Source organism: Apodemus sylvaticus, chromosome 7 (genome assembly GCF_947179515.1).
Source record: "Apodemus sylvaticus chromosome 7, mApoSyl1.1, whole genome shotgun sequence".
Taxonomy (NCBI): Eukaryota; Metazoa; Chordata; class Mammalia; order Rodentia; family Muridae; genus Apodemus; species Apodemus sylvaticus.
Window position 1 is genome coordinate 21674746 of NC_067478.1, and position 27688 is coordinate 21702433.

Sequence of the window (27688 nt, forward strand, 5' to 3'; positions counted from 1 at the left end):
CTCTCTGAAGAGCACACATGACTCAGAATGGGGCAGCCATATTTCATGTGAAAATTGTTCCTAAATAAATGTGGGGGAAAGTCTCTTTTGAGGGTATCCTTTCTGAGCAGCTAGGATCAGTGGGGAGTAGCATCCACTGAGGTGAGTCTCCTGAGCTGGTCCAGATGAGGCAGGACTGTCCAAGCCAACTCTTCACTCCGTACTTTATGGCCACTCGCAGGGGTTCTTGACTGCTGCTGTAGAGTCACAGCCTGCTTGAGGTCCTTTTGTCTGCCACAGAAAGGTATCTCTCTAAAGTAGAGGTTCTCAGCCTTCCTATTTTAAAAATTTGATATATTATTTATTTACATTTCAAATGATTTCCCCTTTCCTGGGTCCCCCTTTCCCAAAGTCCCATAAGCCCTCTTCCCTCCCCCTGTTCCCCAATCCACCCCTTCCCACTTCCCTGTTCTGGTATTCCCCTATACTGCTGCACTGAGCCTTTCCAGAACCAGGGGCCACTCCTTCCTTCTTCTTGGGCATCATTTGATAAGTGAATTGTGTCTTGGGTATTCTAAGATTCTAGGCTAATATCTGCTTATCAGTGAGTGCATACCATGAGTGTTCTTTTGTGACTGAGTTATCTTACTTAGGATGATATCCTCCAGTTCCATCCATTTGTCTAAGAATTTCATGAATTCATTGCTTTAATGGCTGAATAGTCCTCCATTGTGTATATATACCACATTTTCTGTATCCATTCCTCCATTGAGAGACATCTGGGTTCTTTCCAGCTTTTGACTATTATAAATAGGGCTGCTATGAACATAGTGGAGCATGTATCCTTATGACATGCTGGGGAATCCTCTGGATATATGCCCAGGAGTGGTATAGCGGGGTCCTCTGGAAGTATCATACCCAGTTTTCTGAGGAACCGCCAGACTGATTTCCAGAGTGGTTGTATCAGCAGGCAACCCAACCAGCAGTGGAGGAGTGTTCCTCTTTCTCCACATTCTTGCCAGCACCTGTTTTCTCCTGAGTTTTTGATCTTAGCCATTGTGACTGGTGTGAGGTGAAATCTCAGGGTTGTTTTGATTTGCATTTTCCTGATGACTAAGGATGTTGAACATTTCTTTAGGTGCTTCTCTGCCATTCAATATTCCTCAGGTGAAAATTCTTTGTTTAGCTCTGTTCCCAATTTTTAATGAGGTTATTTGGCTCTCTGGAGTCTACATTCTTGAGTTCTTTGTATATCTTGGATATAAGCTCTCTGTCGAAGGTAGGGTTGGTAAAGATCTTTTCCCAATTTGTTGGTTGCCGTTTTGTCCTTTTGACAATGTCCTTTGCCTTGCAGAAACTTAGTAATTTTATGAGGTCCCTATCCTAGTCAGGGTTTCTATTTCTGCACAAACATCATGACCAAGAAGCAAGTTGGGGAGGAAAGGGTTTATTCAGCTTACACTTCCATGTTGCAGTTCATCACTAAAGGAAGTCAGGACTAGAACTCAAGGAGGTCAGGAAGCAAGAGCTGATGCAGAGGCCATGGAGGGATGTTTCTTACTGGCTTGCTTCCCCTGGCTTGATCAGCCTGCTCTCTTATAGAACCCAAGAGCACTAGCCCAAAGGTAGTACCACCCACAAGGGGCCCTCCCCACTTGATCACTAATTGAGAAAATGCCCCACAACTGGATCTCATGGAGGCACTTCCCCAACTGAAACTCCTTTCTCTGTGATAACTCCAGCCTGTGTCAAGTTGACACATGAAACTAGCCAGTACAATTGACCCCTTGTCAACTTGACACACAAACACATCACTATTAAGCCTCAACCCTTACTTTCTTATTCATCCCCAAGATCTAAATTACTTTAAAAGTCCCACAGTCTTTACATATTAAAAGTTCAATCACCTTAAAATGTCCAATATCTTTAAAATTCAAAGGCTTTTAAAAATTCAAAGTCTCTCAACTGTGGGCTCCACTTAAAATACTTTCTTCCTTCAAGAGGGAAACATATCAGGGCATAGTCACAACCAAAAGCAAAACTCCAACTCCAATAGTTCAATGTCTGGGATCCAACTCACAATCTTCTGGGCTCCTCCAAGGGCTTGGGTCACTTCTTCAGCTCTGCCCTTTGTAGCACACAGCTTGTCTTCTAGGCTCCAGCTGCCTGTACTCCACTGCTGCTGCTGTTCTTGGTGGTCATCATATGGTACTGGCATTTCCAAAACGCTGCTATCTTCCACTGTAATTAGGCTTTACCAATAGCCTCTCATAGGCTCTCATCAGGGTGACAAGCCTCTGCTCCTATGCATGACCCCTTCAAGTCCTGGGCCATCAATTGCAACTGAGGCTGCGCCTTCACCAATGGCCTTCCGTGGCCTTTCACTGTGCCAAGAGCCTCAGCTGTTCTTCGTGACCCCTTCATGCCTTCAAAACCAGTACCATCTGGGTGACTCTTACACAGTACCAAGTCCAGCCACAGCACAAAATACAACTGTGGCTATCTCTGGAACACACTCTCTGTGCTCTCAGAAAACACTTCCAAGAAGATTTCATCTCAGTGATGCTGGTATCTTCTTAATCACCGCTAATTTCTTAGCTCCAGCTAACCAGCATCAATAGTCCCAGTAACACAAAGGTTTGCTTTAGTGGTTCTGGTATCTTGTTACTTACAGCTGATTCTTCAGCCCCAGCTAACCAAAACGACAGAATCTTCACAATCAAAACATGGCCACTTTAAGAGTCTTTAATCTTCCCTCTGAAATTTCACAAGCCAGGCCTCCATCTTCTGCACTGTTCGTAACATTGTCTTCTAAGCTCCTACAGAACTTTCCACAGCTTTTCTAGCTCAAAGTTCCAAAGTCCTTCCACAGTCCTCCCCAAAACATGGTCAGGTTGTCACAGCAATACCCCACTATGCTGGTACCAATTTATCTTAGTCAGGGTTTCTATTCCTGCACAAACATCATGACCAAGAAGCAAGTTGGGGAGGAAAGGGTTTATTCAGCTTACACTTCCATGTTGTAGTTCATCACTAAAGGAAGTCAGGACTGGAACTCAAGCAGGTCAGGAAACAGGAGCTGATGCAGAGGCCAGGGAGGGATGTTTCTTACTGGCTTGCTTCCCCTGGCTTGCTCATCTTGCTCTCTTATAGAACCCAAGAGCACCAGCCCAAAGGTGGTACCACCCACAAGGCCCCCCCCCCACTTGATCACTAATTGAGAAAATGCCCCACAACTGGATCTCATGGAGGCACTTCCCCAATTGAAACTCCTTTCTCTGTGATAACTCCAGCCTGTGTCAAGTTGACACACGAAACTAGCCAGTACAGTCCCTTTTGTCAATTCTTGATCTTAGCGCATAAGCTATTGGTGCTCTATTCAGGAAAATTTCCCCTGTGCCCATGTCAAGAGTCTTCCCCAGTTTCTTTTCTATTAGTTTCAGTGTGTCTGGTTTTATGTGGATGTCCTTGATCCACTGTTATCAGTCTTGCTAATGCTGCAACACTTTAATACAGTTCCTCCTGTTATGGTGACATCTCCCCCCAACCATAAAATTATGTAATTTTGCTACTGTTATGACTCGGAATGTAAACTTCTGATATGCAACTCCTGAGAACCAGTGTACTAGAGGGAAGCTGGACAGGAGAGACCGTGGGTCATTCACATAGTAAACAGAAAGGGAAACCGGGTAAGAAGAGAGTGCTTGGTTGCTGGATATTGGGGAAAGTTAGATAAATTGCTATGTGGCCTTGACTATTGCAGACAAATCAGGGACCTTCTCATCAGGATGCTGCAGTATGGTGAGGACAGCCCAGAGTGACTGTCACTGTGCAGTGGTACAGTTTAGGTTAGGTGCTTTAAACAAATCTATGGAGACCAGGTAGGGACTGCATGACTGGCAGACACTGGGGAAGGTTCAAGGAACAGACTCTGGAGCTTTAGGGATGAGCTGAAGTTTCCAAAGTGGATAGAAAGGGAAAGAAGGCCAAGAAGGACAAAGAACACCCCATGTACACTCTCAGGAGGGCCAAGAAATTTTAGGGCACACAAGAAATTGTAGGAAAATTCCAAAAGGTTCTGCTGTGAGAAGCAAGGGTAAATTGTCCGAGGAGATGGGACACTCAGAAGAAGGCCCTAGGGAACGGGCTTATGTGACATGGAAAGCAGAGTGACCATTTCAGGCAACTGGAAGGCAGTGTGCTTTGAGCGAGGAACACTATGACCCGGTGTGCAGTTTAGATTTTACACTCTGGTAGAAACCGATAAGAGAGGTGCAGAAGACATGTGGGAGAACTGAGAGGCCCTTGCAGTGAGCCAGGTGAAGTGAGGCCTGGAGCCATTCTGAAGCTGTGGGGAGACCGAGAATAGAAATAAGAAATAACAAACATGGAAGTGGCCCTGACTGACTCCAATAAGCACTTGTGTCTTGGAGAACTCCAAAGATGTAATTCCTAGGGCCTGGCTAGTGACTCTTCAGGGTGTCAAGGAACGCTGGGACTTTGTCCGGAGTTTGTCAAGCAAAGGACAAATGGAGCTCAGTCCTAGGTGGAGTCAAGAAGTAGCTGGGGAGCGGGTGACTGAGCTCAGAGGAAGAGGGGTGCTTTGGGAAATCTTGGATAGAATAAAGTGGAGTGATACCAGGGGGCAGGGTTTGGTTTGCAAATAGTGAAGACATCCACAAGCAGGAATCAGAAGATAGACTGAAGCTAGAGTTCAAACAGAAGAGGCTATCTCTAGATGAGAGAGAGAGAGAGAGAGAGAGAGAGAGAGAGAGAGAGAGAGGAGAGAGAGAGAGAGAGAGAGGAGAGAGAGATTCCTAAAAGTGGGAGTGGTAGATGCTTGCCCTTTTTATCAAGCCCAGGTCTCTTTACCTGAGGCTGCTTTCTGGAAGACAGCCTTGGGACCTCCTGAGACGCTCCTGTATAACATCTTATTAAAAGATTGACTCCACCCCTAGCACACAGCACCCACTCACAGGATGTATTTATTGAGAATGCAAGACTTGCTTATTGTGGCGGAGGCAAGTCTGTTTGCTCTAAAACTGGGGCAAGCGAGAGTGGCATTGATCAATGGGAGCGTGTGGGCTGAGTCTCCCTGGCCTGAAGCAAACAAAGATGTTCAAGATATGTGTGGACCAAAATGGGCTTTAACAGATTGTATACTGCAGCAAGGCTGCTGGCTCACTAAGAGCGCATCTGAGACAGGACCTGCTGCTATACCTGTACTAGCTGTGTGCAGGCTTGTAGAGAGTGGATGTGTATCCCTGGAGAGATGGGTGGCAAATTCTCGAACACCGTTTGCAAGGCTTCAGTAAAAAGGCTTCATGAGTTCCCCCCTGTCACAAGTGTGCATGAACGCCATGCTTTAGTTCAGGCCTAATGGGCTTTATATAGTACCGTACTGATTTTCCTTCATGTTTTAATAGAATCTGGTTTAATATTTGCTTTCTGCCCTAGCTGCTTGCTGTTGACTGATTCAACACAGAATCCTTCCCTGGTGCCCTCCGACCTTGTTGTTATTCCCTCATTTTGTGTGTTGGCAATTGATTCCTGTCTCCAGCATGAACCGCTCTACACATGTCTTCGTTCAGCTGGTGATGGTCACGTGGGTGGACTCTGAATGCATTACTGCCGGGAGCGGCTGCTCCAGCCGACCTGCTCTTCAGAAGGGGGGCTTCTGGGCACGATTCATTTCCATCCGTTAAACATTGACAATATGCAAGGCTCGGGCTTGGGAACTTGAGGCTATGATCAATCCTGTTGGTGGGAAGAAGGTTCTTCAACATAATCTAAAAATCCTGGCACTGTGGCCATTAATTATACAACATTTTGCTTTCCTACAGGCCACAGGTTTTTGCAGTCATATAGCAAGGCATTTCCATGTTTGGAATCATGAATAGCCCTGGCCATCCCAGTGAGCCTGCTTGGTTTGTGGGAAGCATGTGCTAAGAGCATGGCTTTGCTTAGGAACATGAACTTTGGAAATAGGCAGGTCTGGGCCTCTGTTCGGACTTTGGTTTCTGTAGACCTCATGACCAATGGCTACTTCTCTGTAACTATTAGTCTCACTAGCATCTGAGATGATTACTGCACCATCCTGGTAGGTTGCTGGGAGAGAGGGGCAGTTAAATAAAGTGGTCCATGTAAAACCACGAGCTCGCTGCCTCAAAGCTCACCCGTATGATTTCTTGAGTCATTGGGTCAAAGATGGTGGTTCTATGAACCTCTCCTACCCAGTGCTGCCTCTTGTCTACAGTTATCAATTGGTGTAGTGTGACTGCTCATCTCTGCAGCTGCTCTGGTGGCCTATCCTGTAGAGAAACAGCCCTGAACCACATACATAAACATGAGTACTGGGATGTATGGGATTTTGTATAGGATTCCAGGATCTGTAGGGATGTGGGGAGGATTTGATCATATATCATTAAACTATATGCCAAACAAGAACAGGTAAGAAATTCAGTAGCTGTCTTAGATACACACAGATTAACCATAAATGTTCATTGGAGGATGGGGCTTGGTCCTAAGAGCAAAAGTACTGAACTCACCTGTCTAAACTTTTCTCTCCTTTGGCATACCCAATCAAAAGAAAGCAATTCAGAGAAGTAATAAAGTAAAGGGGATCTGGGGACAGGTTATCCTCCTTATATTACCTCTATGCTGGATTTGAATATGGAGCACTGGGCTTGAGGAACAATGTGTATGTTGAGGTTGGGTAGGCACCAAAGGCAGCCTAGAGAGTTGCTGATCACGGACTTTTCTCTCAGACTCACTGGACTTTTCTTGTCTCCCTACAGGTGTCCCATCAGGTCCTCGAAATGTCATCTCCATCGTGAATGAGACATCTATCATTCTAGAGTGGCACCCTCCAAGAGAGACCGGTGGGAGAGATGACGTGACATACAACATCATCTGCAAGAAGTGCAGAGCAGACCGCCGCAGCTGCTCCCGCTGTGATGACAATGTGGAGTTTGTGCCCAGACAGCTGGGCTTGACTGAGTGCCGTGTCTCCATCAGTAGCCTATGGGCCCACACCCCATACACCTTTGATATCCAGGCCATCAATGGAGTCTCTAGCAAGAGTCCCTTTCCTCCACAGCATGTCTCTGTCAACATCACCACAAACCAAGCTGGTGAGTCTGACTGTTTTTATGTGTATGTCTGTCTTTGTGTCTGGCTTTTCATCCAACTTTATGTAGGGTCATAGCTAAAGCCACACCCATCCTGCCAACCTTTAAGCCTTCTTATAGGAGTAAAGGTGTCAGATGATGGCCGGTTGTGGCTGCTGAGGAAACTTAGGTCATCTTTCAACTTCCTAAGTGAGCTAGAAACTAGGGAATTTTCTTGTGTCCAGGATCAAAGTAAATATGTGTATTTAAGCTGGAGTTGGACCTGGTACTCTGCATCAGGCCAGGCCTCCATAAGCGCTACTGGAGAAATGGACCAAGGGGTGCTGATTAGATATGGGTGTATGGATACGTGGATGGAAAGAGAATGGATGGATGGGTGACTTAGATATATGTACAGATAGAAAGCTGTACAGGTACAGGTAGATAAATAGAGGGAGGAGTGGTGGGAGCATTGCAGATCTTTGGAAACAAGAATACCAATGGTGCTTTCATAGGAAACCCAGTGAAACTAACTTCATTTTCAATTAAGCTCTTGTTTCTCAAGGTTTTATCCTTCCCAGATGCATGCTACAGTGCCAGAGTCCTAAGACAGACAATAATGGAAGATTCCTGGGCCCCTGAGTGTCTCTGCAGTGTGCATAGATCAGAACACATGTTACTCTCTCAGTGTTCATCTCTCACACTTCCCATCTTTCCCCATTACTGCTTAGAGCAATCCATTCCCTTTTGTATCCGTTTAACCAGTCCATTCATGCACTAACTCATTTATTTGCTCATTCATTATTAAGAGACAGTTATTTAGTATCCACTCTGAGGATCGGATGCTATGAGATACACAGTGATACTTGGCCGCTATTGTTCCTCCCATGAAACTCGATAATGGAAGTATTTACAAGGCACAGACCTAAAGCATGGAATTGCAAGGTGCTAAGCACTGGCATAGTGTGCTGTACACCGGCAGTAAATAATAAGTAATTAAAGATAAAGAAATGCATGTCCTTGTGTGCATGAGCAGGACTCAGAGAGACAGCATATCATATCCACAGGTGATGGACCCGTCAGAGTGGACTGTGATCTTATTTGTAATTACAGATCTTTTAATAAAAAATTCTATAAGGATATCATGTTAACAGAATAGCAGAAACTGAGTACCTTTCTTTGCTTGCTTTCCTGTTCTGTTTCCCCCCTCTTGACCTCCTTCTCCTTACACCATCCTTTACCACTCTAAGCATCCAATCCTCAGACTTGTTCCACCTTTTAATATCAGGCATTCTCCACGGCAGATGATTCTTGGGTTAAAGCTGTCAGAACTGAGAAGAAAAAAAAGTGTTATGGGAAAGCGTGGCTGTCCAGATGGCTGTGCCGTCAATGTGTGTGTGTGTGTGTGTTCATGTGGTGTGTTTGTATGTATGTGCCTGGTCACGTGTTTACATGCATCCCTGTATAGTGAGAAAATAAGAGTGGAAGTGTAGAAGCCTCCAGCTGGTGACCACAGCCTGGTGCCATGGAGAGAGAGGTTGTGAAGAGTCTGTCTAACCCAAAGAAAAACGGAATGATAATTTTTGCATTCTGTTGAGCATGTAACATGGGCATTCTTTGTTAGCAAGTGTTTCCCTTGGAGAATTAAGGCAGAAAACTGGCTGAAATATTTTAGTGTCCCAGCTTCTGGGAATAACAATCCTGCCAGGCTGTCATGTTACTCTGGGCTTGGCTGTCTTTTCTCCCTCTCTAAGCATGTGCGAATAAACCTGCCACTTATATCAGTTTGCCTTCATGTCTTCCCCTCCCTTCTCTTACTCTGCTATTCCCGAACCTGCCCATCTGCTTGTCTTGCCATCTGCACCTTCCACGGCTTCAGTGAGCAGAGGGACCAGGGCTCCTCAAAGCGGTCCCACATTCCCAACGTTCAAAATATTTATTTTTACCCCCACTCATTGGTACCTATGCAAACACACTTCTCAACCCTTTGTTCTCTAACAGATCTTTTATTCTTAACCTTCCCCTGTTTTATACTCCATGATAACCTTCCAACATATAATTCTCCTTTGATAACTCTGAAGCTTTGATATCACAAAGTTTATAATAAGCCAGAGAGCAATACAATATAACTTCTTGGTAGTATGCAGTTATTATAGAGAAAATATCCAGTTGGCTAGTGGCACCGAGTCTGTGGGATGTGGAATATTGCGGAGAGTACAAGTCATTGTCAGCCAACAGCATCACTTTTTTGTTTCTGTTTTATTTTATTTAATATGGGAATGACCAAAGCAAACACTCAAACCCACAGCTTTGTAAGAACAACTCAGAAATGTGAACAAAAGCTATGCATTTTTGCATAGTTAGAAGACTAAACAGTAGGCCTTCTGAAAACCCAGTGTCAGGGATGAAGTAAGGAGACCGGTGTGTAACCGAATGTCACAGGGTGTCTCACTTTCTCAGGACACTGATGAGCTCATCCAGTGCTGGAGACTGGCAGGTTAGCCTTCCCCCCTAACTTCTCAGTTTGACCCATGTAAATGTTTGTGGTTACTACTGTCCTAAGTGGATGACAGGTCAAAACTCTGACCAAGAGAAGTCGTGAAACCAGTTAACCTGTAAACATTTCCTAAACTACCTCTACTTGAACTGTGGACTCTTTGCATACTGCTGACTGTGTTCTCATGAAGAAACAGAGTAACAGTTACCATGGACACCCCATGCGTGTATTTTTTTCACATTCATGAAGAATTGAGGAATTTATAGCTTCATTTAATCCTCATAAATACCCAATAATTACCCATCTTTCAGATAAGGAAGCAGAAGGTTGTAGGGATTTGGAGAATTTAAGATAGAAAGTTATAGAGAGACTTACCTCTGGTTCTGACCTTCCCACATCTTATCTCTTAAAGGAGACAGTTCCTCTGATCTTCTCATTTAAAAGTTCATAACAGTAGACTTTTGTGGTTCCCAAGGAATGAAATTACATAATCACCCTATGTACCATTGAGTGTAGGGACCATATGTCTTCACTTAGACACAGGGGCAACCATAAGTCAGTCTTTGTCTTCCATTAAAACCCTAATCATGACATTCCAGGACCTTGTTTCCCTCGACTAACATAGTGAGATGACTGTCACCAGGATGCAGTCAGGGGCAAATATGGTCTGCCACCTCTGAGCACCTCAGGTGTATCCACCCTTAGCAAGCTCTTTGCAGAGGTGTGACTCAGATGAAGAAAGTAGGTCTGGAGTGTTTTTGAATTTTTCTCAACATCTATCCACCAGAAAATAATGTTCACGAATTTCAAACTTGGGTTTGTGACCATTTTATCCTCAAACCTATCAAAAATCACATTATGGTGGGACATATAACCTATAAACTCTCTCTAAGCTATTGCCATGTAGCGGGCCACTTTAGCTGTCAAAAAAAAAAATGTCCATCAGCTTGGTCAGGGTTAGCCATGAATTATGCAAGCTCAGATTTACGTGAGGTCTGGAGGGATGTACCCTCTCATTGAATACAGCTGCCGTGACTTTAAAGTAGACTGGGTCAGGTAAGACTCTCTGTTCTTATGGCCAAACAATCTGCAGTGAGGCTGTTATCACCACAGACCCCCACCATCACTTTCTGGCCCCTGGCCTCAGATTATTCCGATGGCTGGATCATCTGTCTGCCAGAATCTGTTGAGAATTAAGTGAATGATAAACCTCACGTCTCCTTCTGCTGGCTAGACCCAGGGTATCAGAATCAGGGAAAAGAGCTGCAGAGATCTTGGAGTGAGGAAACGACTCTCACCAAGGCCTGCTTTGAGATTATCCAAGCATGAGGAAACAAACTCTAAAGCCCGAAGGCCAGAGAATAGAGGAGAGAAACCAGTTGGGGTAGATGAAGGGCAGTAGGATCTGGTGGAGACTTCAGAGAACTGCAGGGCACAGATAAAGCCACCACCCTGTTTCAGCAAGTGTCGACTTTCCTGTCCCTGTCAGATTCTATAAGCCCAAAATATGGATCTAAAATGTTGACAACTGATTAGAAAGCAAATCCCCTTCTGGATTTGGCCTACTGGTGATGGTTGGTATCCTTTCATTTTGATTTACCCAAGCCTTAACATGAGCTATGTTGTTGAGTCTCATTTCACTTGGGGCAAGCATCTTCCTCACTTCCTGGGTTCATGGAGGGCGATCCTGGGTTTTATTCCCTCTGTGCTCCTCATGTGATTCATGCAAATTCATTTAACTGTCAACACTCCTCAGTTCTCACCTGTGAAATGAAAACCAGGACAACCTGCTTCCTAGTGCCACAGTGACAAGCAAATGAGACAGAAGACAGAAACTCACTCTAAATCCTGCTATGGGCTGGGAGATTAGCATCATTTCTGGAAATATGTCCTGATCAAGTTGCTGGACTTCCCTCCCTCACATGTTTCCTTCTGAGGCTTCTGAGTATCTTGGTTTCAGATTGATGCTATCTATATCCATCTGCCCATCGTGCCTTGATTGGAATAAGCATCAGAAAGGAAGGGACCAGGTCTGCATCCTAAACTGATAATGAGGGAGGGGGAACTCATCAGTGCCCGGTACCCAGCTCAGGATTGACCTGACTCATAAAGGCATCCTCTAACTTTTTAAAAACTGTGCAGGTGGAGAAAAGCCAGCACCTTTCTTACTCAGATGACTCCATCAGCTGGACTTATAGGTGACATTTCTATTGCATACAATTCATGTATGGTCTGCTGAGACCCTGCATGTGAAATTCTATCCGCAGTGTCCACAACACAGACACAATATATTATTTATAGAGTTGTGTAAAATAACTGTGCTGCTGTTTCTGTTAACAGTCATAAGCCCCTCTAGTTTGTCCATTTTCAAGGCATTTTTGAAGTTCTTGGGCAATTAAAATCACTCAGAAGCACCGCTTTTCCTACAAAAGGATTACCTAGAACATCAATGCCTCCGAATTCATCACCTAATTTGCATTATTCCTTGGTTAAATATAGTATTTGCATGTATAAAGAATAATCTTTGAATATGAAAAGGAATTTATGGTATTGCAATATATTGAGCTCTTTGGAGGAAAGATATTATGTAAATCTCAAAATTAAATATTAAAACAATATTACACGCTGCCTATGAAAATGTAGAGTGCTAAGATCCCATATGCTGGAACCAGTTCATTTTTAAAGGCTGGTCTCACTGGAAAAGAGTGGATGAGAATTGCTCTAGAGTAGAGAAAAGATTGAGTCAGGGCTTTAAAAACACTGGCATGACTTTAAAGAAAACCTTGAAAGAAGTAAATAAAGGAAAAGTTTTTTTTAAACTTAACGAAAATGGAATTTTCTCTGTTCTTAATTCAATTTCATAGTTCATTTTATTGCTGTTTTTTTTTTTTTTTTTTTATTGTTGTTGTTGCTGACTCCAGGAAGGTTCAGGTTGTTTCTTAACCCCTGCCATTGAGAAGAAACTTGCAGATGGCCTGAGGAAGATGTTGACCGCAGAAAGGCCATTTGCAGGCACCGACATGTTGCCCATGGGGGTGAGGTCAGCAGACAGCACTACTGTTGACCCAGGTTGTGGGTGTCCGCCCTCGGCAGCTTTGGGGTTGCCCTCTGCATGGAGAGCTCAGAGAAGAAACTAGGCTTTCTCACCTGCTACCAGCTTCCTGGGAAAAGAGCCATAGGGTACCCACAGAGAGCAGCTCATACACGTGTTAGGCTGGGGGTGGGGGAGGCAACTGGCTGTGTCTTGGAAGTTCAGATCAGCTGGATGACCAGATATCCTCCTCTCCTGTGGCTCCTAAAATGACTTAGCAAATTGATGTTTAGGATAATGCTGTGTTCAGAAGGACAGAAGGAGATTAAGCCCCCTTTAGAAAGTTTGTTGGTCTATTTGAACTCATGACCTTTGGAAATGCAATCACTTAACACAATCTCCATCACAGTTAACAGATGTTGGCTCAATGCTCACCCTTGTCTTGCCCATTCTCCTTCATTCCCTTTCTCAGCAAATGCACTGATATCCTCTGTCAATCATACACACAGCAGGAAGTAAACAGGCAAAGATCCATGTCTTCATGGGGCTTGCTTGTGGTAATCCACATCGCAGACTAAGGTCTAAGGACAGCCACAAGCAGATTGGAGTTCTGCTGTAACTCCAGGGTCTGAGCTCCTCAACTGGGTTCTTGGTCCCTGCTTGAGACTTAGGATATAAAAAAATGCCAATTCCAGAGAGCACTTCAGTTTCTGGTTTCAGTAGCTCTTCAGGGACCATGGTGCATGGGATACTTTACTGTTAGCTAACTGGAATAGTATGACCTCCATGCCGGGTAGGCCACACAAAGATTGGGTTTCAGACATTTTTATTTCTGGTACTGAGTTGTAGCTAGTGATGCTGAGAGCTGAGAATGGTTCCACCATGGATTACTGCTAAAAGACTAGAATGTCACCAGGAACTTGGGGACTTGTTTGTTCGTCTTTCTCTATGTTGGGTCAAGTGTTATAAGTATACAGCTTGGGTGGTGACAGTGGTGCTGTTGACAATGTGATGATACAAAGTCCACATGAGCTTGTTACAATCCTCAGCTGCAGAAGAAATATAAGATGGTTTATAACACAGCTACCATTGGCATTGTGATCTTGGCAAAGAAGGGTAGAAGTGTGGAGAGGGGTCTTGATACATGCCCATTTAACTTCTGCCTGATTTTTCTATTGCTTGAAGAGATACTATGACCCAGGCAACTTACAGAAGAAAGAGTTTATTGGGGGCTTAGAACTCCAGAAGGTTGGATCTCATGACCATCATAGCAGGGACCATGGCAGCAGGCAGGCAGGAATGGCACTGGAGTAGTAGTTGAGAGATTACATCCTGATCTACAAGCACTAGGCAGAGAGAACTAACTGGGAATGTAATGGGCTGTTAAAACCTCCAAGCCAGTTCCCCAGTGACATACTATCTCCCATGAGGCCACACCTCCTAATCTCTCTCAACAGTTTCACCAACCAGGGACCAAGCATTCAAATATATAAGCCTATTGTGGGGCAGGGCATTCTCATCCAGAGCACCACACCAAACATGAACCAGCTTTCCAGAAGAGCACTCCTTGGGTCTACCATATTGACTTCTGAAGACTGTGTCTACCTAGATGCTTAAAGCACAAAAAAATTCCACAAATGTTAATAAATAAATTAATAAGGAACATTCCAATTCTCTGAAATCACTTTCTGGCATCACCAAATAATTTAGCTTCAGCTCTTTCAGTGGTTTCTTTATATATATATATTTTTTTTCTATATTCTTTGTTTACATTCCAAATGATTTCCCCTTTCCCGGATCCCCCCCCCCAATATGTCCCATAAACCTTCTCTCCATCCATTCTCCAATCACCTCCCTCCTTTTTTTCTCTGTCCTTATATTCCCTTCCAATGCTAGATCAATCCTTTCCAGGATCAGGACCTTCTCCATACTTCTTCATGGGAGTCATTTGTTATGCGATTTGTGCCTTGGGTATTCAGGGCTTCTGGGCTAATTAATATCCACTTATCAGAGATTGCATTCCATGTGTATTCTTTTGTGACTGGGTTAACTCACTTAGGATGATATTTTCCAGATCAAACCATTTGCCTAAAAATGTTGTGAATTCATTGTTTCTAATTGCTGAGTAGTATTCCACGTTTTCTGTATCCATTCCTCCTTTGAGGGGCATCTGGGTTCTTTCCAGCTTCTGGCTATTATAAATAAGGCTGCTATGAACATAATGGAGCATGTGTTTTTATTGCATGCCGGGGAATCCTTTGGGTATATGCCCAGGAGAGGTATAGTGGGGTCCTCCGGAAGTGTCATGACCAGTTTTCTGAGGAACCGCCAGACTGATTTCCAAAGTGGTTGTACCATCTTACAGCCCCACCACCAGTGGAGGAGTGTTCCTCTTTCTCCAGTGGTTTCTTTATAAGGTATTTCATTCTGGGCTAGATTAGAATTAAGCCTAAAACTCTTCCAAGTACTGATGAGGCATGGGACTTCTTATGTACTATAGTGTCCCACCCCCAAACTGACCCCATGGGAGCCACTGACTCTGACCTGGCCTGCTCCTTCTGCTCCCCCTGCTCCTCACTGTCAGAACCACTGGCAGGCACATTGGTAGCTAGCTGGGCTGGCATTCCAGTGCTGCTGTCTGTCCACCTGCATCTCCGCTCCCTGCCTGTCATTTTCCCAGCACCATCCATGTTAAACAGGCAGGAGCACGAGGGGTTTTTGAATGCAGCAATTAACAAAACAGTAATCAAGCTAAGTGTTTAATTTCAGAAAATTAACATCTTCTCAGAGCGGATGTGAAAGACTGGGGGAAAAGGCACAGCAAGGGTTCTGGATAAATGAAGGCAAAGCTGGACCACAAATATTTTGTCGAGAAATGGGGGATCTGTCAGCACCCCAGGCCGTGGGATCAGTGTCTTCTTCACTGTAGGATGGTAGCTACAGCGTTGAGCCCTAAGATGCATTTAAAGCATGCATTTCCTTCTTTCCCTTTTTCTGTTTCTTTCTTCTACTAGGACATAAGGACAGAGCAATGGCCTAGTCATACTCTGTGATGTATCTGCCCTGTAGAGAAATCCTAGTGAGACGTTTTTCTTCCTTAAACATTGCTAGCCACATGGATGGCATAGTGAGTCCTTGGATGAGTAATAAGAGGTGTGTGTGTGTGTGTGTGTGTGTGTGTGTGTGTGTGTGTGTGTGTGGTGTTTGGTTCAGCATTGCACGTGCCCACATACACACATGCATTATGTTACTATTCTCCTGGTGGGTCCTGCAGGGAAGGGGCCATGTTTCATCCCTCTAGGCAACTCCCGTACCTCAGCATAGTGTCTTCAGCTTCAGGCTCCTGAGTGGCCTTCGATCATACCCACAGACACTGCCTCATAAGCCACTGACACTGTTCTTTACATGATGTGCATAGGGAGGTGTGATTGTAAAAAAGGAGGCATGCAGGGAGCTGGGTGGAGACAGGGACAGCAAAGTTCTCTTGGTGTCTGTTCCCTCATCTGGTTGGTGGGAAGGAATGCGGAGACTAAAGATGGGGACAGCAGGGGAAGAGTGCTGTATGCGAGAAATGCTGTGAGGTCTGAGGTAGGCTTGAGGCTTTGTGATGAAAGGTGACAGTTATTAGGAAGAACAGAGCTCTCAGGGGTTACACTGAGCTCAGCCCTGCCTGCAGAAGCCCCTCAAACGGTGTACTCACAGGACCGTAGGTCCTCGGGAGGAGAATGTAATCTGACTTAATGAGCAGCTTTCCTTCAAGGGTCTAGCAGGCAGCTGACATTGAGAACAAAGAAAGCAAGGCTGGAGAAGGAGACAATGGCTGGAAACTACCTAGGCGATATCCCAGGGGCTTCCAGAAGCCTTCCGGGGACAGCAGCTAGAGAAGATAGGTTCAGTCCTACGCGTAGCAAATTGTGGAGGATTTGAGCACCTGTTCAAAGCGTTGTTTATGCAGTTGGATATTCAGACTTCAGTTTTCTCTCTCAAGTGGGAAATGAGGTTGGTTGCCAAGAGCGCGGGGGATAGTATTGAGGCTGAAGAGTTGAGGGGAGTGGAGCAAATCTGATGAACAATTACGGAGAATGGGGGATGAAATAACCAGAGAACTCTGGGTTTCTAGAATTCGGTGAGAGCTCATTTGAAGCTGATAATCACATATTTACAAAGATGCTCCACTACCCCTGCTGGCCTTGCCCTTGCACACGGCCTTCCCGGCAGCAAACTTCCTGGATATCAGACCCTACAAGGAGACCATGTATCTATGTCTGGTTGAGTTTTGACAGTTGTATGGTGTGATGAGAGAAAGACTCCCCTGCCTGAGGGCATGAGTACCTCAAATTTCATTACCGGAAAGACAGAAGCTAAGCAGAATAATAAGCTATATGAATCAGAAGGGGGCTGACTTTGTGGGTGGAAATGGTGCCAACGGGGCAGATGAAGGCAGGAAGAGTTACAATGGATCATCGGAGATGGTGCTGAGGAATTACAATACTTAGTCTGTAATTTTGAAAATGGAATAACTTCGGGTGAAATGAAGTCCAAGTGCAGACCGTGGGCTGAGCAGACATGGGAGAGGTGTGGAGATGAGGGGATGAAGTCTGCATTACTTGAGAGGACACTGGGATGATTCTCTGGAGAGCAAGGGTCGTGGTGGAGTGGAACAGAAACGGCCGTGAATGAGGATGTGGTGGAGGGAAGAGTACATGTTTGTCTCAAGATCTGGACAGTGGTGGTCCAGACATGTGGCACCTCTGCAGAGGATGCAGGGGATGCTGAGAAGTATGTGAGAGAGGCAGGAAGGCCACACCCCATGTCCAGCCCCTGAGGGGTGTATAGGTGTCAGCCATAAAATCACCAAGTGTTAACAGTGAGAGAGAGCAGTGGGGGGAGGAGCCTCTGAGGAGAGCTCTCCCTTAACACACATAGAGGAAGACCATTGTTAGAGGAGGCAGTGGGGGCGGGAGACCTTCCTGGTTTCTTAGCAGCCCCTTTGGAGGGTCCAATGGGAATGTGGGTATGGTAAAGCCAGGGTTGAGGGAAACGTGACTTGGACTTTGTGGAGATGGTGGAACCCAAGGAGGAGCTCATGGTGTGTGTCGTAGGAGGGCAGCCAGCTGTAGTGAGCCACCTGATGAGGAAAGGCAATGCTGAAGGCAGAGGGATTGCCACCATTGTGTGAGGCTCTGTGAATGTGTCTGGGTGAGAGTTAGGGAGGAATCAGGGCATACAACCCACTGTAATGTATCTCTTGTTGCCTTCAGGGCCAGCAAGGCCCACCCAGGTGGGTGGGTTGTGGACTTCCTGGTGAAACATCCTGGGATCTGTTATTAGATCAAAGGGGCCCACACCCATCTTATAACACAAGGACAGCAGGTAGGCCTCCAGGAGTCAGTTGAACAGAGCATGTCAGCTAACCTTAGGTCCTGATGACCCCCATGTGGCCTTGGCGGTGAGCCTGATGCCTTCTGAGAACAAGCAACTCCCCACCCTGACCTGACACATACAACTCCACAGCTTCCCATGCCTCGAGGGTCACATAGCTCAGGTTGGCTGTCATTTCTACAGCAAATTCTCATTTTCTGCAGTACCTTCTGGTTCCCTTGGTAGAGAGAAAGAGATGTGGAGAAATGGGGGCACCAGGAGCAGAATGCATGGCAGGGCTATTGTTCCCCATACTTGGATGGAAGTCGTTGCAGGGAACCCAGCTCTCTCTGAAGACAGTGGGTGATAGGAGCCTAGCTGCCTTCTACCCTGGGGCAAGGCATCCTCTAGGGATAGTGGAATTGCTGAGCTCCTAACTGTAGGGACAGGATTGAGGGCCAGCTAGCATCTGGAAAAGAGGCCAGGCTATTTCTGGCTCTGCATTAACTTGCTGGGGACTTAAGAAAGTCGCTGTCTCTCTCCTGCCTTCAGCCAGCTAATCTGTAAATTCTAAGAGTTGACAGAAAATTGAATGACCTGGATGTCCTCTCAGAGCTTAACATTTCTGATTTCCAGATTTGTAGATAAGCAGTTTCCAAACGCGAGCACGCATCGGATTCGTCTGAAGGTCTGGAAGGGTCCTTAAGCCCAGATTACTGGGTCCTGGCTCAGCCAGGGTGGGAATCAAATGTCCGCAGTTATTACCAGATCCCAGGTGGTGCTGATCTGGGACCACAACCTCAGAACTCACAGAGTTAGGTGGATGGTTTGAGTAAGGAATATCTCTCACGTGCATGAGACAGAAGAAAAAATGAGGTTCCTGCATTTAACTCTTATTTTTGAGAAAGACTCCATCCACAGGTCCCAGATGCATGTGCATGCACTTGCATATGTTCGTGTATAACACACACACACACACACACACACACACACACACACAGCTTTGGCTTAGAACCAAACCTTTAATGAAAGGAAGAGTCTCTGACTCTACCTGTGGGTATGAAGCTAACTTAGCTCACTCAACACTGAAGTCCTCACTTTTCCTTGCAGAGTCCTACCTACTCCCTGACTCAGCCCACAACAACAAGGAACAAAGACTGCACACCTAGGGCCTCCTCTGACACAAGGTAATTCCAGGTTAGAGAGGAAATTCAAAGGAAGTGTCAGGGTTAACTCTCAGAATAAAACATGAAGCCAATGTTCACAATAGGAGAAAACAATGAGAGAAATAATTAATTCTGCTTTTGTATTCATACCCAGGCTCCAAACTAATTGCTTATTTGTTTAATCTACTTTGACCAGAAGTGTTACTGCACCAAAAGTATTTAATGAGTCAGGCTTCCTAATGTAAAATTCAGGCATATTTGTGCAGTGGGATGAGTTCTCATCAACAGAGGGAGAGCCTGCTCTCTAGACAGGGCCGTCTGGGCTGAGTTTCTTCCTAGAATGGAAATATCACCGGAAATGCAAGTCATCAAGGGTACAAACCATTCTTTGCCATCAGTACCAAGAGCCCTGGACTCTTCTGCTGATGTTTCAATACAAGTTTGGGATTTTCCCTCCTGTGGATTGTTTTCTTTGAGGGAAAAGCCGGCCAGCCCTTCCCAATGGGCCTCTCCTTACTGTGTCATCCACACCTTTCTAGGAACTAACACAACTTAACCTAAGGCTCCCCACGGGACTCTCAGAGGTTTCCAGCAGTTTAGCTACCCTGAGATGGAGATTGACTCAGCCTCCTGAGTTTCTTCATCAATGCAATGCAGAAATCTTGTCCTTACCTCCCTGGAACCCCCATATATATAGCTGTTCCATGTTCCCCTTCCCAGAATTCACAGCTCCGATTTTCCTCACCCACCCTCTTGTAATGCTAATACCTATGTTCTGAAGAACTAAGCCATTGTACACACAGATACACACACACACACACACACACACACGCCCACACCCTTTTCCTCTGAGGACTTTGGAGAAGATCCCTAACCACTGCAGTAAGAGCAACATTTGTTGGGCATCTAAAATATGGTTAAGTGAAGAGGGGCTAAAACTATAACTCCTTCTCTAAAGACCTTACTTCCATGATGGAGAACAGGGAATTTAAGTAATGGAGAGCTTTTTTTTTTTTTAATATTTTTATTTTCTATAGTCTTTGTTTACATTCCAAATGATTTCCCCTTTCCCGTATCCCCCCTCCCCATATGTCCCATAAACCTTCTTCTCTCCATCCCTTCTCTAATCACCTCCCTCCTTTTTCTCTGTCCTTATATTCCCTTCCCATGCTAGATCAATCCTTTCCAGGATCAGGAGCCTCTCCATACTTCTTCATGGGAGTCATTTGCTATGCAATTTGTACCTTGGGTATTCAGGGCTTCTGGGCTAATTAATATCCACTTATCAGAGATTGCATTCCATGTGTATTCTTTTGTGATTGGGTTACCTCACTTACGATGATATTTTCCAGATCAAACCATTTGTCTAAAAATTTTGTGAATTCATTGTTTCTAATTGCTGAGTAGTATTCCATTGTGTAAATATACCACATTTTCTGTATCCATTCCTCCTTTGAGGGGCATCTGGGTTCTTTCCAGCTTCTGGCTATTATAAATAAGACTGCTATGAACATAATGGAGCAGGTGTCTTTATTGCATGCCGGGGAATCCTTTGGGTATATGCCCAGGAGAGGTATAGCAGGGTCCTCTGGAAGTCTCATGTCCAGTTTTCTGAGGAACCTCCAGACTGATTTCCACAGTGGTTGTACCATCTTACAGCCCCACCAGCAGTGGAGGAGTGTTCCTCTTTCTCCACATCCTCACCAACACCTGCTGTCTCCTGAGTTTTTGACCTTAGCCATTCTGACTGGTGTAAGGTGAAATCTCAGGGTTGTTTTGATCTGCATTTCCCTAATGACTAATGATGTTGAGCACTTCTTAAGGTGCCTCTCTGCCATCCGAATTTCTTCAGGTGAAAATTCTTTGTTAAGATCTGTACCCCATTTTTAATAGGGTTATTTGGTTCCCTGGGGTCTAACTTCTTGAGTTCTTTGTATATATTGGATATTAGCCCTCTATCAGATGTGGGGTTGGTGAATATCCTTTCCCAATTTGATGGTTGCCGTTTTGTCCTTTTAACAGTGTCCTTTGCCTTACAGAAACTTTGGGACCTCATAAAATGGCAAGCTTATATCCAGGCCCAACACATTCCCAGTGACTTTATGAACAGTGAGGGATTTGAAATCGACGAAGCCACCCAGGGCAGTGCTTTTAAAGGCTAGCGGTATAATGAAGTCAGGTCATGATTAGATATGAGAAGCAGGTTTCTGAACCTGCATGATCAGTGCCTACCATACCTGTAAATGTTAGGGAGTTAGGACTTTTTCCAACAGGGAGGTACTGAAGGTTTGAGGGGGCGGGTCTTAGAGTAATGGGTAAAGTCAAGCTCCAGGAAGGCTAGTCTTGCTATACTGCGGTTTGAAGTAAAGGGGTTCAGAGGTAGATATGAATGCTGGGAGAATATGGCGAGGCACAAGGAGAGTAGAAAGCTCTATGGAAAGGCCACGGTAGAGCCTCTGGAACACTTGGGTCATGCTGCTGGATGAACTGGGTATGGTTCCCTACCTAGAGTTACAGGTTGTCTTTTGTTAGAATAAGACAGTCTCTCTTCCTAAACTATTTCCTGGAAAAACCAGGCTGACTTCAGGTTTCACAGGAAATAATTTCTCTTCCTGAATATGTCTCTTCCATATTTGGCAATTCTTTTTGTCTGTCTGTCTGTCTGTCTGGGATGTCCCTGGCTCCAAGTCCCTTCTTGCCTAGCACCTCCACCCTAATATGGTTGACATGTTTATTTATTGTCTCAAAGGTATTTATGAAATAAATGCCAAGGCCGCTGTTGGATTGTGCGTCTCCCATTTATCATGAGGAGCTATGCCCAGGGATTGGTTTGCATGTGTGAGCAGCAGTAGTCTCGGGAGGAGAGTTGTAGGTGGATGCCAAGTGCCCAGCCTGACAGGAGTGGTAGACCACACATGGCACAGCTTCAGAACATTTGGAAAATTCATAATGTGAGGATTAACATTGCTGTTGTATGGCTGAAAAATATAAGCCTTGAAGTTGCTAAGGCCTCAGGTTCATTTAGGATCGCACAGTAAGCAGAAGGCCCAGCTAGAATAGGAGCCTGTCTCTCAGCAGCATTATAGGGCCCTGCATATAGCCCTCCTTCATTTCTGCTAATTCCTACTGCACTGGGCTGCTTGTTATTCTTCAGTTCACCTGTCTTCACAGCTGGGGTCCGTGCTATAGAAGGCAAGCTATGAGGCTGAGGACCATTGGGCTGGGGGATGCTACTCTAGACAGAGGATAGGAGGCTGGTACTTCCATATGCTCCAGCAACTCAATCCTAGGTTTACCCTCAAGAGAAATGCAAGCATATGCCACACAGAAACTGGTATATGAATACTCACGGAATTATTATTCTTGTATGTGTGTGTGTGTATGTGTGTGCACATGTATGTGTGAGAGAGCCCATATGCATATGTGTGTATGTGTGTGTGTATGTGTACGTGTATATGTGTGTGTGTGTGTGTATACATTATGGATGCATGTAGAGGTCAGAAGACAACTTCAGCTGTCATTCCTCAGGATTTTTTCCACTCTGTCTTTTGTTTTTGTTTGGTTTTCAATTTATTTATCTATTTATTTTATGTGACTACACTGTTGCTGTCTTCAGAAACACCACAAGAGGGCATCGGATCCCATTACAGATGGTTGTGAGCCACCATGTGGTTGCTGGGAATTGAACTCAGGACCTCTGGAAGAGCAGTTAGTGCCCTTAACCGCTGAGCCTTCTTTCCACTTTGTTTTTTGAGACAGAGTATCTCAAAACAGGCCAAACTGGCTGTCTAGAAGTCCCAGGCATTTCACCTGGCTCTGCCTCCCTGGCACTGGGATTGCAAATCTACATCAGCATACCTGGCTTTGGGGGTTGGGGCAGGTTCTGGCCCTTGAATTCAGGCCTTCATGCTTATATGGCAAGATCTTTATTGATGGAGCCATTTCCCTGACCTTGAATTATTATTTTTATTTTACAATTAAAAAAGAATTTCACATATGTATAGAATATATTAGGGTCATATTCATGTTCCATTACTCTCTCTTTTCCATCCCTCTCTCTTGTTAACTCATTTCTCTTTCTACCTAATGAGCCTTTTTCATACTGTAGTTTCAGTGGTGCATGCGTGTAAGTCTTCTGCAGGCAGCTAGGCCTTCTGCATATTCTGTATACGTGGCCATTCCGTATCAGCATGGCAGTACTTCATAGCATTGGTCTCCACTCTCCAGCTCTTACACTTTTTTCTGGACCCTGTAAATGTTCCCTGGGCCTTGGATGATTGTGTTCTAATTATGCTTAGAGCTGAACACTCAACTGTCACTTTTTCAGTATTTTGACCAGTTGTGAGTCTCTGCATTAAGTTGTTAGTCTCTGATGCAAAAGTCTTTGGCATCACCCTGCCAAAAAGAAGCTTGTCTGACCAAGCTGGGAGCAGCATTAGTGTGTGGGTCTAAACATAAATACTTAGAAGTCAGTTCTGGCTGCATACAAGTTTAGCAAAATATCAGTAGTATGTTTTCCCCAGGGTCTGCAGCCTCCCCATCCATAGGCTTTTGGCCCTTCCCAGTATCAGGCATATGTTCCCACCTGTAGAATGGCCTTTGATTCTAACTGGAAAGTGATTGGCTACCCTCCACCTCCCAAATATTCTTGCCACTGTTACAGCTCTGTATGCCCCTCGCCTGTCTATCCAGAGCCACAGCACAAAGGATTCACAGCTGGGAAAGACAATTGGAGACCTTTCTCTCCTTTCAGCCTGCAGAGCACCTTCTGGTGCTGTGGGCTCCAGACAGCAGGAAGGCTGCTGACAGCTCAGTGCCAGTGTTGTCTTAACGCCACCAGTGTGGAAGCCGTTCAAAAAGGATGCTTATGTTAAAAGTTGTTGGCAGGTCTTGAGCTTACATAGTTCATACTGAGACAGCAGTGTCCCTTGGGGGAAATGGTCACTGTAATCACCATCTCCTATGGAAGGACCAAGGAAAATGACCCTGCTATGTCCACCATAGGATCTTCTCCTTAAAAGTCTTCTGAGCAAACTTAGATATGAACTCCTTCAGACTAAAGAGACCATTCACCCTTCAGGAGACTTTGAAACCTTCTTCCTCAGCTGAGCAAGTTACAGGGAATTCAGTGATGACCTGCAGAATTCGAGCTGAGAGAAATGGAAACAGACCATCTCTGGTAGGACTCACAGCTGTACAAGCAAGGCTGTTTTCTTCTTAGAAAAGGTTCGATGACCTCCAAAATTTTCAAATGTCTTATTTTCATAACTTCTTCAAACATTGTAGTTCAACAGAGCAACTTAATTCAGAGTGTACTTGCAGTTTGCTGTGAATTTTCTTTAAAACTACATGTAAATATTTTTGATGTCTTTAAAAAAAAAGTATATTAACATAGTAAACTTGTATCAGTTGTTAGATCCCAAAGTGGATTATGGATAACCCTCTTGAAGGAATTATTTTGGCCCAAAAATCAATTAAGAGATTATGAAGTAATTTCTAATAAGCAAGGATAATGCTTCGAACTTAATAATTATCATTGAAAAAAAGCACATTTAATTATTCTTATATTTTGGAATTGGAAATGATTATCTGTCAGGGGAAAATATCCCCACTGAATAAGGGAAACAAAAATGAGTAAGAAAAGAAAGTTGAATGTGATCCAGTTTGTAGCTAAATTAGTGGGTCAAGGCACACACCATCCCAGCGGCGCTGTCAAGGTTTGCACACGGCTGTCCTCCAGGTCCACATATGGAAAGATGGATTTCTGAGATGGTTTCCTGGCTCCATATCAGCTTCCATGAAGCCATAAGCCTTACTGCCCTCTTCAGAAGCCTGGCTATTGCTGTGTTGATGCCCATCTCTCGTACTGTTGGCCAGGACAGTGACCAAGGTTGGGCTCTGGCACTTGTCCTACATTGTGACTGTAATCCTTTCCAACTTGCCTTAGGGCCGTCTTATCTACAGTTTATCCACATCCCACTTGTTAGAACAGGCAAGAACATTCTGTGCACTTGCTCTTCTGCATGTGATGCTCTCTTTTGGATTTCTCTGCTATTAAAGCAGCTGGGGAGAAAGATCTCCCAAACGTTTTCAGTAGCACAAACTGAGATAAAGGATGTCTCTCCCTTGGCCTGACCCTCTTTTTTTCTCCAAGTCTGAGCTACTTGAAAACTGCTTTTAAGTGTTCTTTTCTGATTCTAATATCCTCAAAGTTACTCTGGGTACTGATGGTAGACTCCCCTAGTGCATACTATTGGCTCTAACTTTGCTTCAACCCTGGTTAGATTTTGTATTGGGGACAGAAGGACCACCATTGTTTCTTCTTCTCTTTATGATCCTGTTGGGGTAGCATCTGTGTTTTGGGGGCAATTTTGTTCCTGTTTAGATTTTTTTCTGAGTACCTCCTTTTGAGGCCACAGATCTTTCCTGACATTTCAGTATTTTCTTTCCAAATAACCTCTGAACTTAATCTTTCTTTTCTTTTAACCAGTCTCTCTCTCTCTCTCTCTCTCTCTCTCTCTCTCTCTCTCTCTCTCTCTCTCTCTCTCATAAATTTGAATAATCTTGTGAATTCTTAATTTTCATTATTTCTCTCTCTCAAAATGTTTAATTTATCAAAAGCTTTGTGCATCCTTGCAAAACAGATTCTTTCAAGCATTCAGCAAAACCATTTCTTCCTTTGAGGATTAAGTAGAAAACACTAGCCAGGACTGACGGTTGAAATCAATGTTTTGGGGGTTACAGGGTTACAAGGTTTGCCTCTCGTAGAATTAATCTCCCTACCTGCCTTAGTTTTTCTAGAAGTTGGTGTTTGGATGAATACCCAAGTTTCTTTCTATTTTTCATATGTCTGATGGTTTCATAGCACACAAAAGATCAGCTTTAGAGGTAATATTTGTCCTTGAAAAAGGAAAACCAAATCTGTCATTGTAGGTACTGCTGATGGCAGAGCCATCCATGGAAGCCTGTGCCTTCCATGCAGGGGCTAAAGAAATGCTCTGCTGCTTTCTCCCATGTGCTAAACCCCATCACGATTAAAGTATAAGACATCTAGAGTTCATTGTGCGGGACACACAGTTTATCAAAAGGTTTGTGACTATCAGGACATCACTGCCAACCTAAGGAATGTTGATGGGGATCATCAGCACAGCCCCCTTCATCTGGGTCTGCGAGCTGCTAGGTGGCTGCTGGGGTGGCCAATGCTATCTCCAGAAACAAGGGTGTGTATGACTTGGGATACTCCTTGTTTCTGGGTCTGTTGTGCCATGTAATTGTCTTTATAGTCTGAGTTTAGTGGGGATTGAATTCCAAGAACTTTAAGGACAAAGTTGTGCTATCTCACCTCCAACTCCAGTAACCAGAGCAGGCATGCCATAGTGTTTGACAGACAGATGGAGTTTTGAATGAAAGTTTTCTGAAGATTAGAGATAAAGCTAAGAATCAAGCCCAGGGTTAGCCTTGGGCTATTAGAATTGATATTTGCAAAGTTTAGTTCTGAGAATTATGCAAAATGATGGCATTTATTGTTCTACATTAATGCATGTTTATGTGATACTTTGATCACATTTATTCTCCAATTATCCCTCTTGAATTCTGTTCCCTTTTCCCCCAGTGTATTCTTCTATAGTTCTCTTCTATTTTTTTTTTTTTTTTACTGTCCCTGATCTAGCATCACATATGAAAAAAAAATATGTGAAATCGTCTTTTCAAATCTGGCCATTTTTTAAAATTAAGATTTATTTATTTATTTTATGTATTGAGTGGTCTATCTGCATATACATCTATAGATCAGAAGAGGGCATTAGATTACTTTGTGGTTGCTGGGAATTGAACTAAGGGCCTCTGGAAGATGAACCAGTGCTCTGAACCTCTGAGCCATCTCTCCAGCATGAAGCCTGGTTTTCTTTGCATGATAATCACCAGTTCAATGTTCAATCTAGTTCCCTGCAAATGATATGATTCTGATCTTCTATGTGGCTGACTAGAACTCCACTGTGCAGTAATGTGTGTGTGTGAGGGGGGGCAGAGAAAGAGAGACAGAGACAGACAGAGAAACACAGAGAATTATGTACTGCCTTTGACACCTTCAGGTATATACTCAGGAGTGGTAATATGAATTGTATAATTTGGATTGTGGTTTTCTGAGGAATTTGTAAAGTACCTGCACATTCCCACCAACAGTGTGTAAGCTTTCTCCCACCTCACCCTTCTGAGCTGTTGTTTTTGTTGCCCACCATAGCCATTCCAACTAGAGTGAGAGTTGCAATCTCATGTACATTTGACTTGCATTTCTGCCACAGCCACAGATAGCAAACATTTTTCATGTATTTATTAGCCATCTGCATGTTGGCTCTTGAAAAGTATCCATTGAGTTCAGTTGTCCGTTTATTGGTTGGATTATTTGTTCATTCGATGCTGAACTTGTTGAGTTGATTTTCCTTTTACTGGGTATCACCCATCAGGTGACTGGCTGACAAGGACCTTCTACCATTCTGCAGCTGCCTCTTCATTCCACTGCTGTCTCTGTTGATATACAGAAGCTTTC

The 27688-nt window shown here is 44.3% G+C and overlaps 1 protein-coding gene across 1 annotated transcript in view; it reads left to right on the top strand.

The window, feature by feature from the left end:
* Window positions 1-27688, top strand: part of Ephb1 (EPH receptor B1) — a 451676-nt gene that overhangs the window by 319352 nt on the left and 104636 nt on the right. Inside the window, exon 5 of the mRNA XM_052187529.1 lies at window positions 6777-7112. Coding sequence (XP_052043489.1) covers window positions 6777-7112 — 336 coding nt within the window. The remainder of the gene's footprint in view (window positions 1-6776; window positions 7113-27688) is intronic.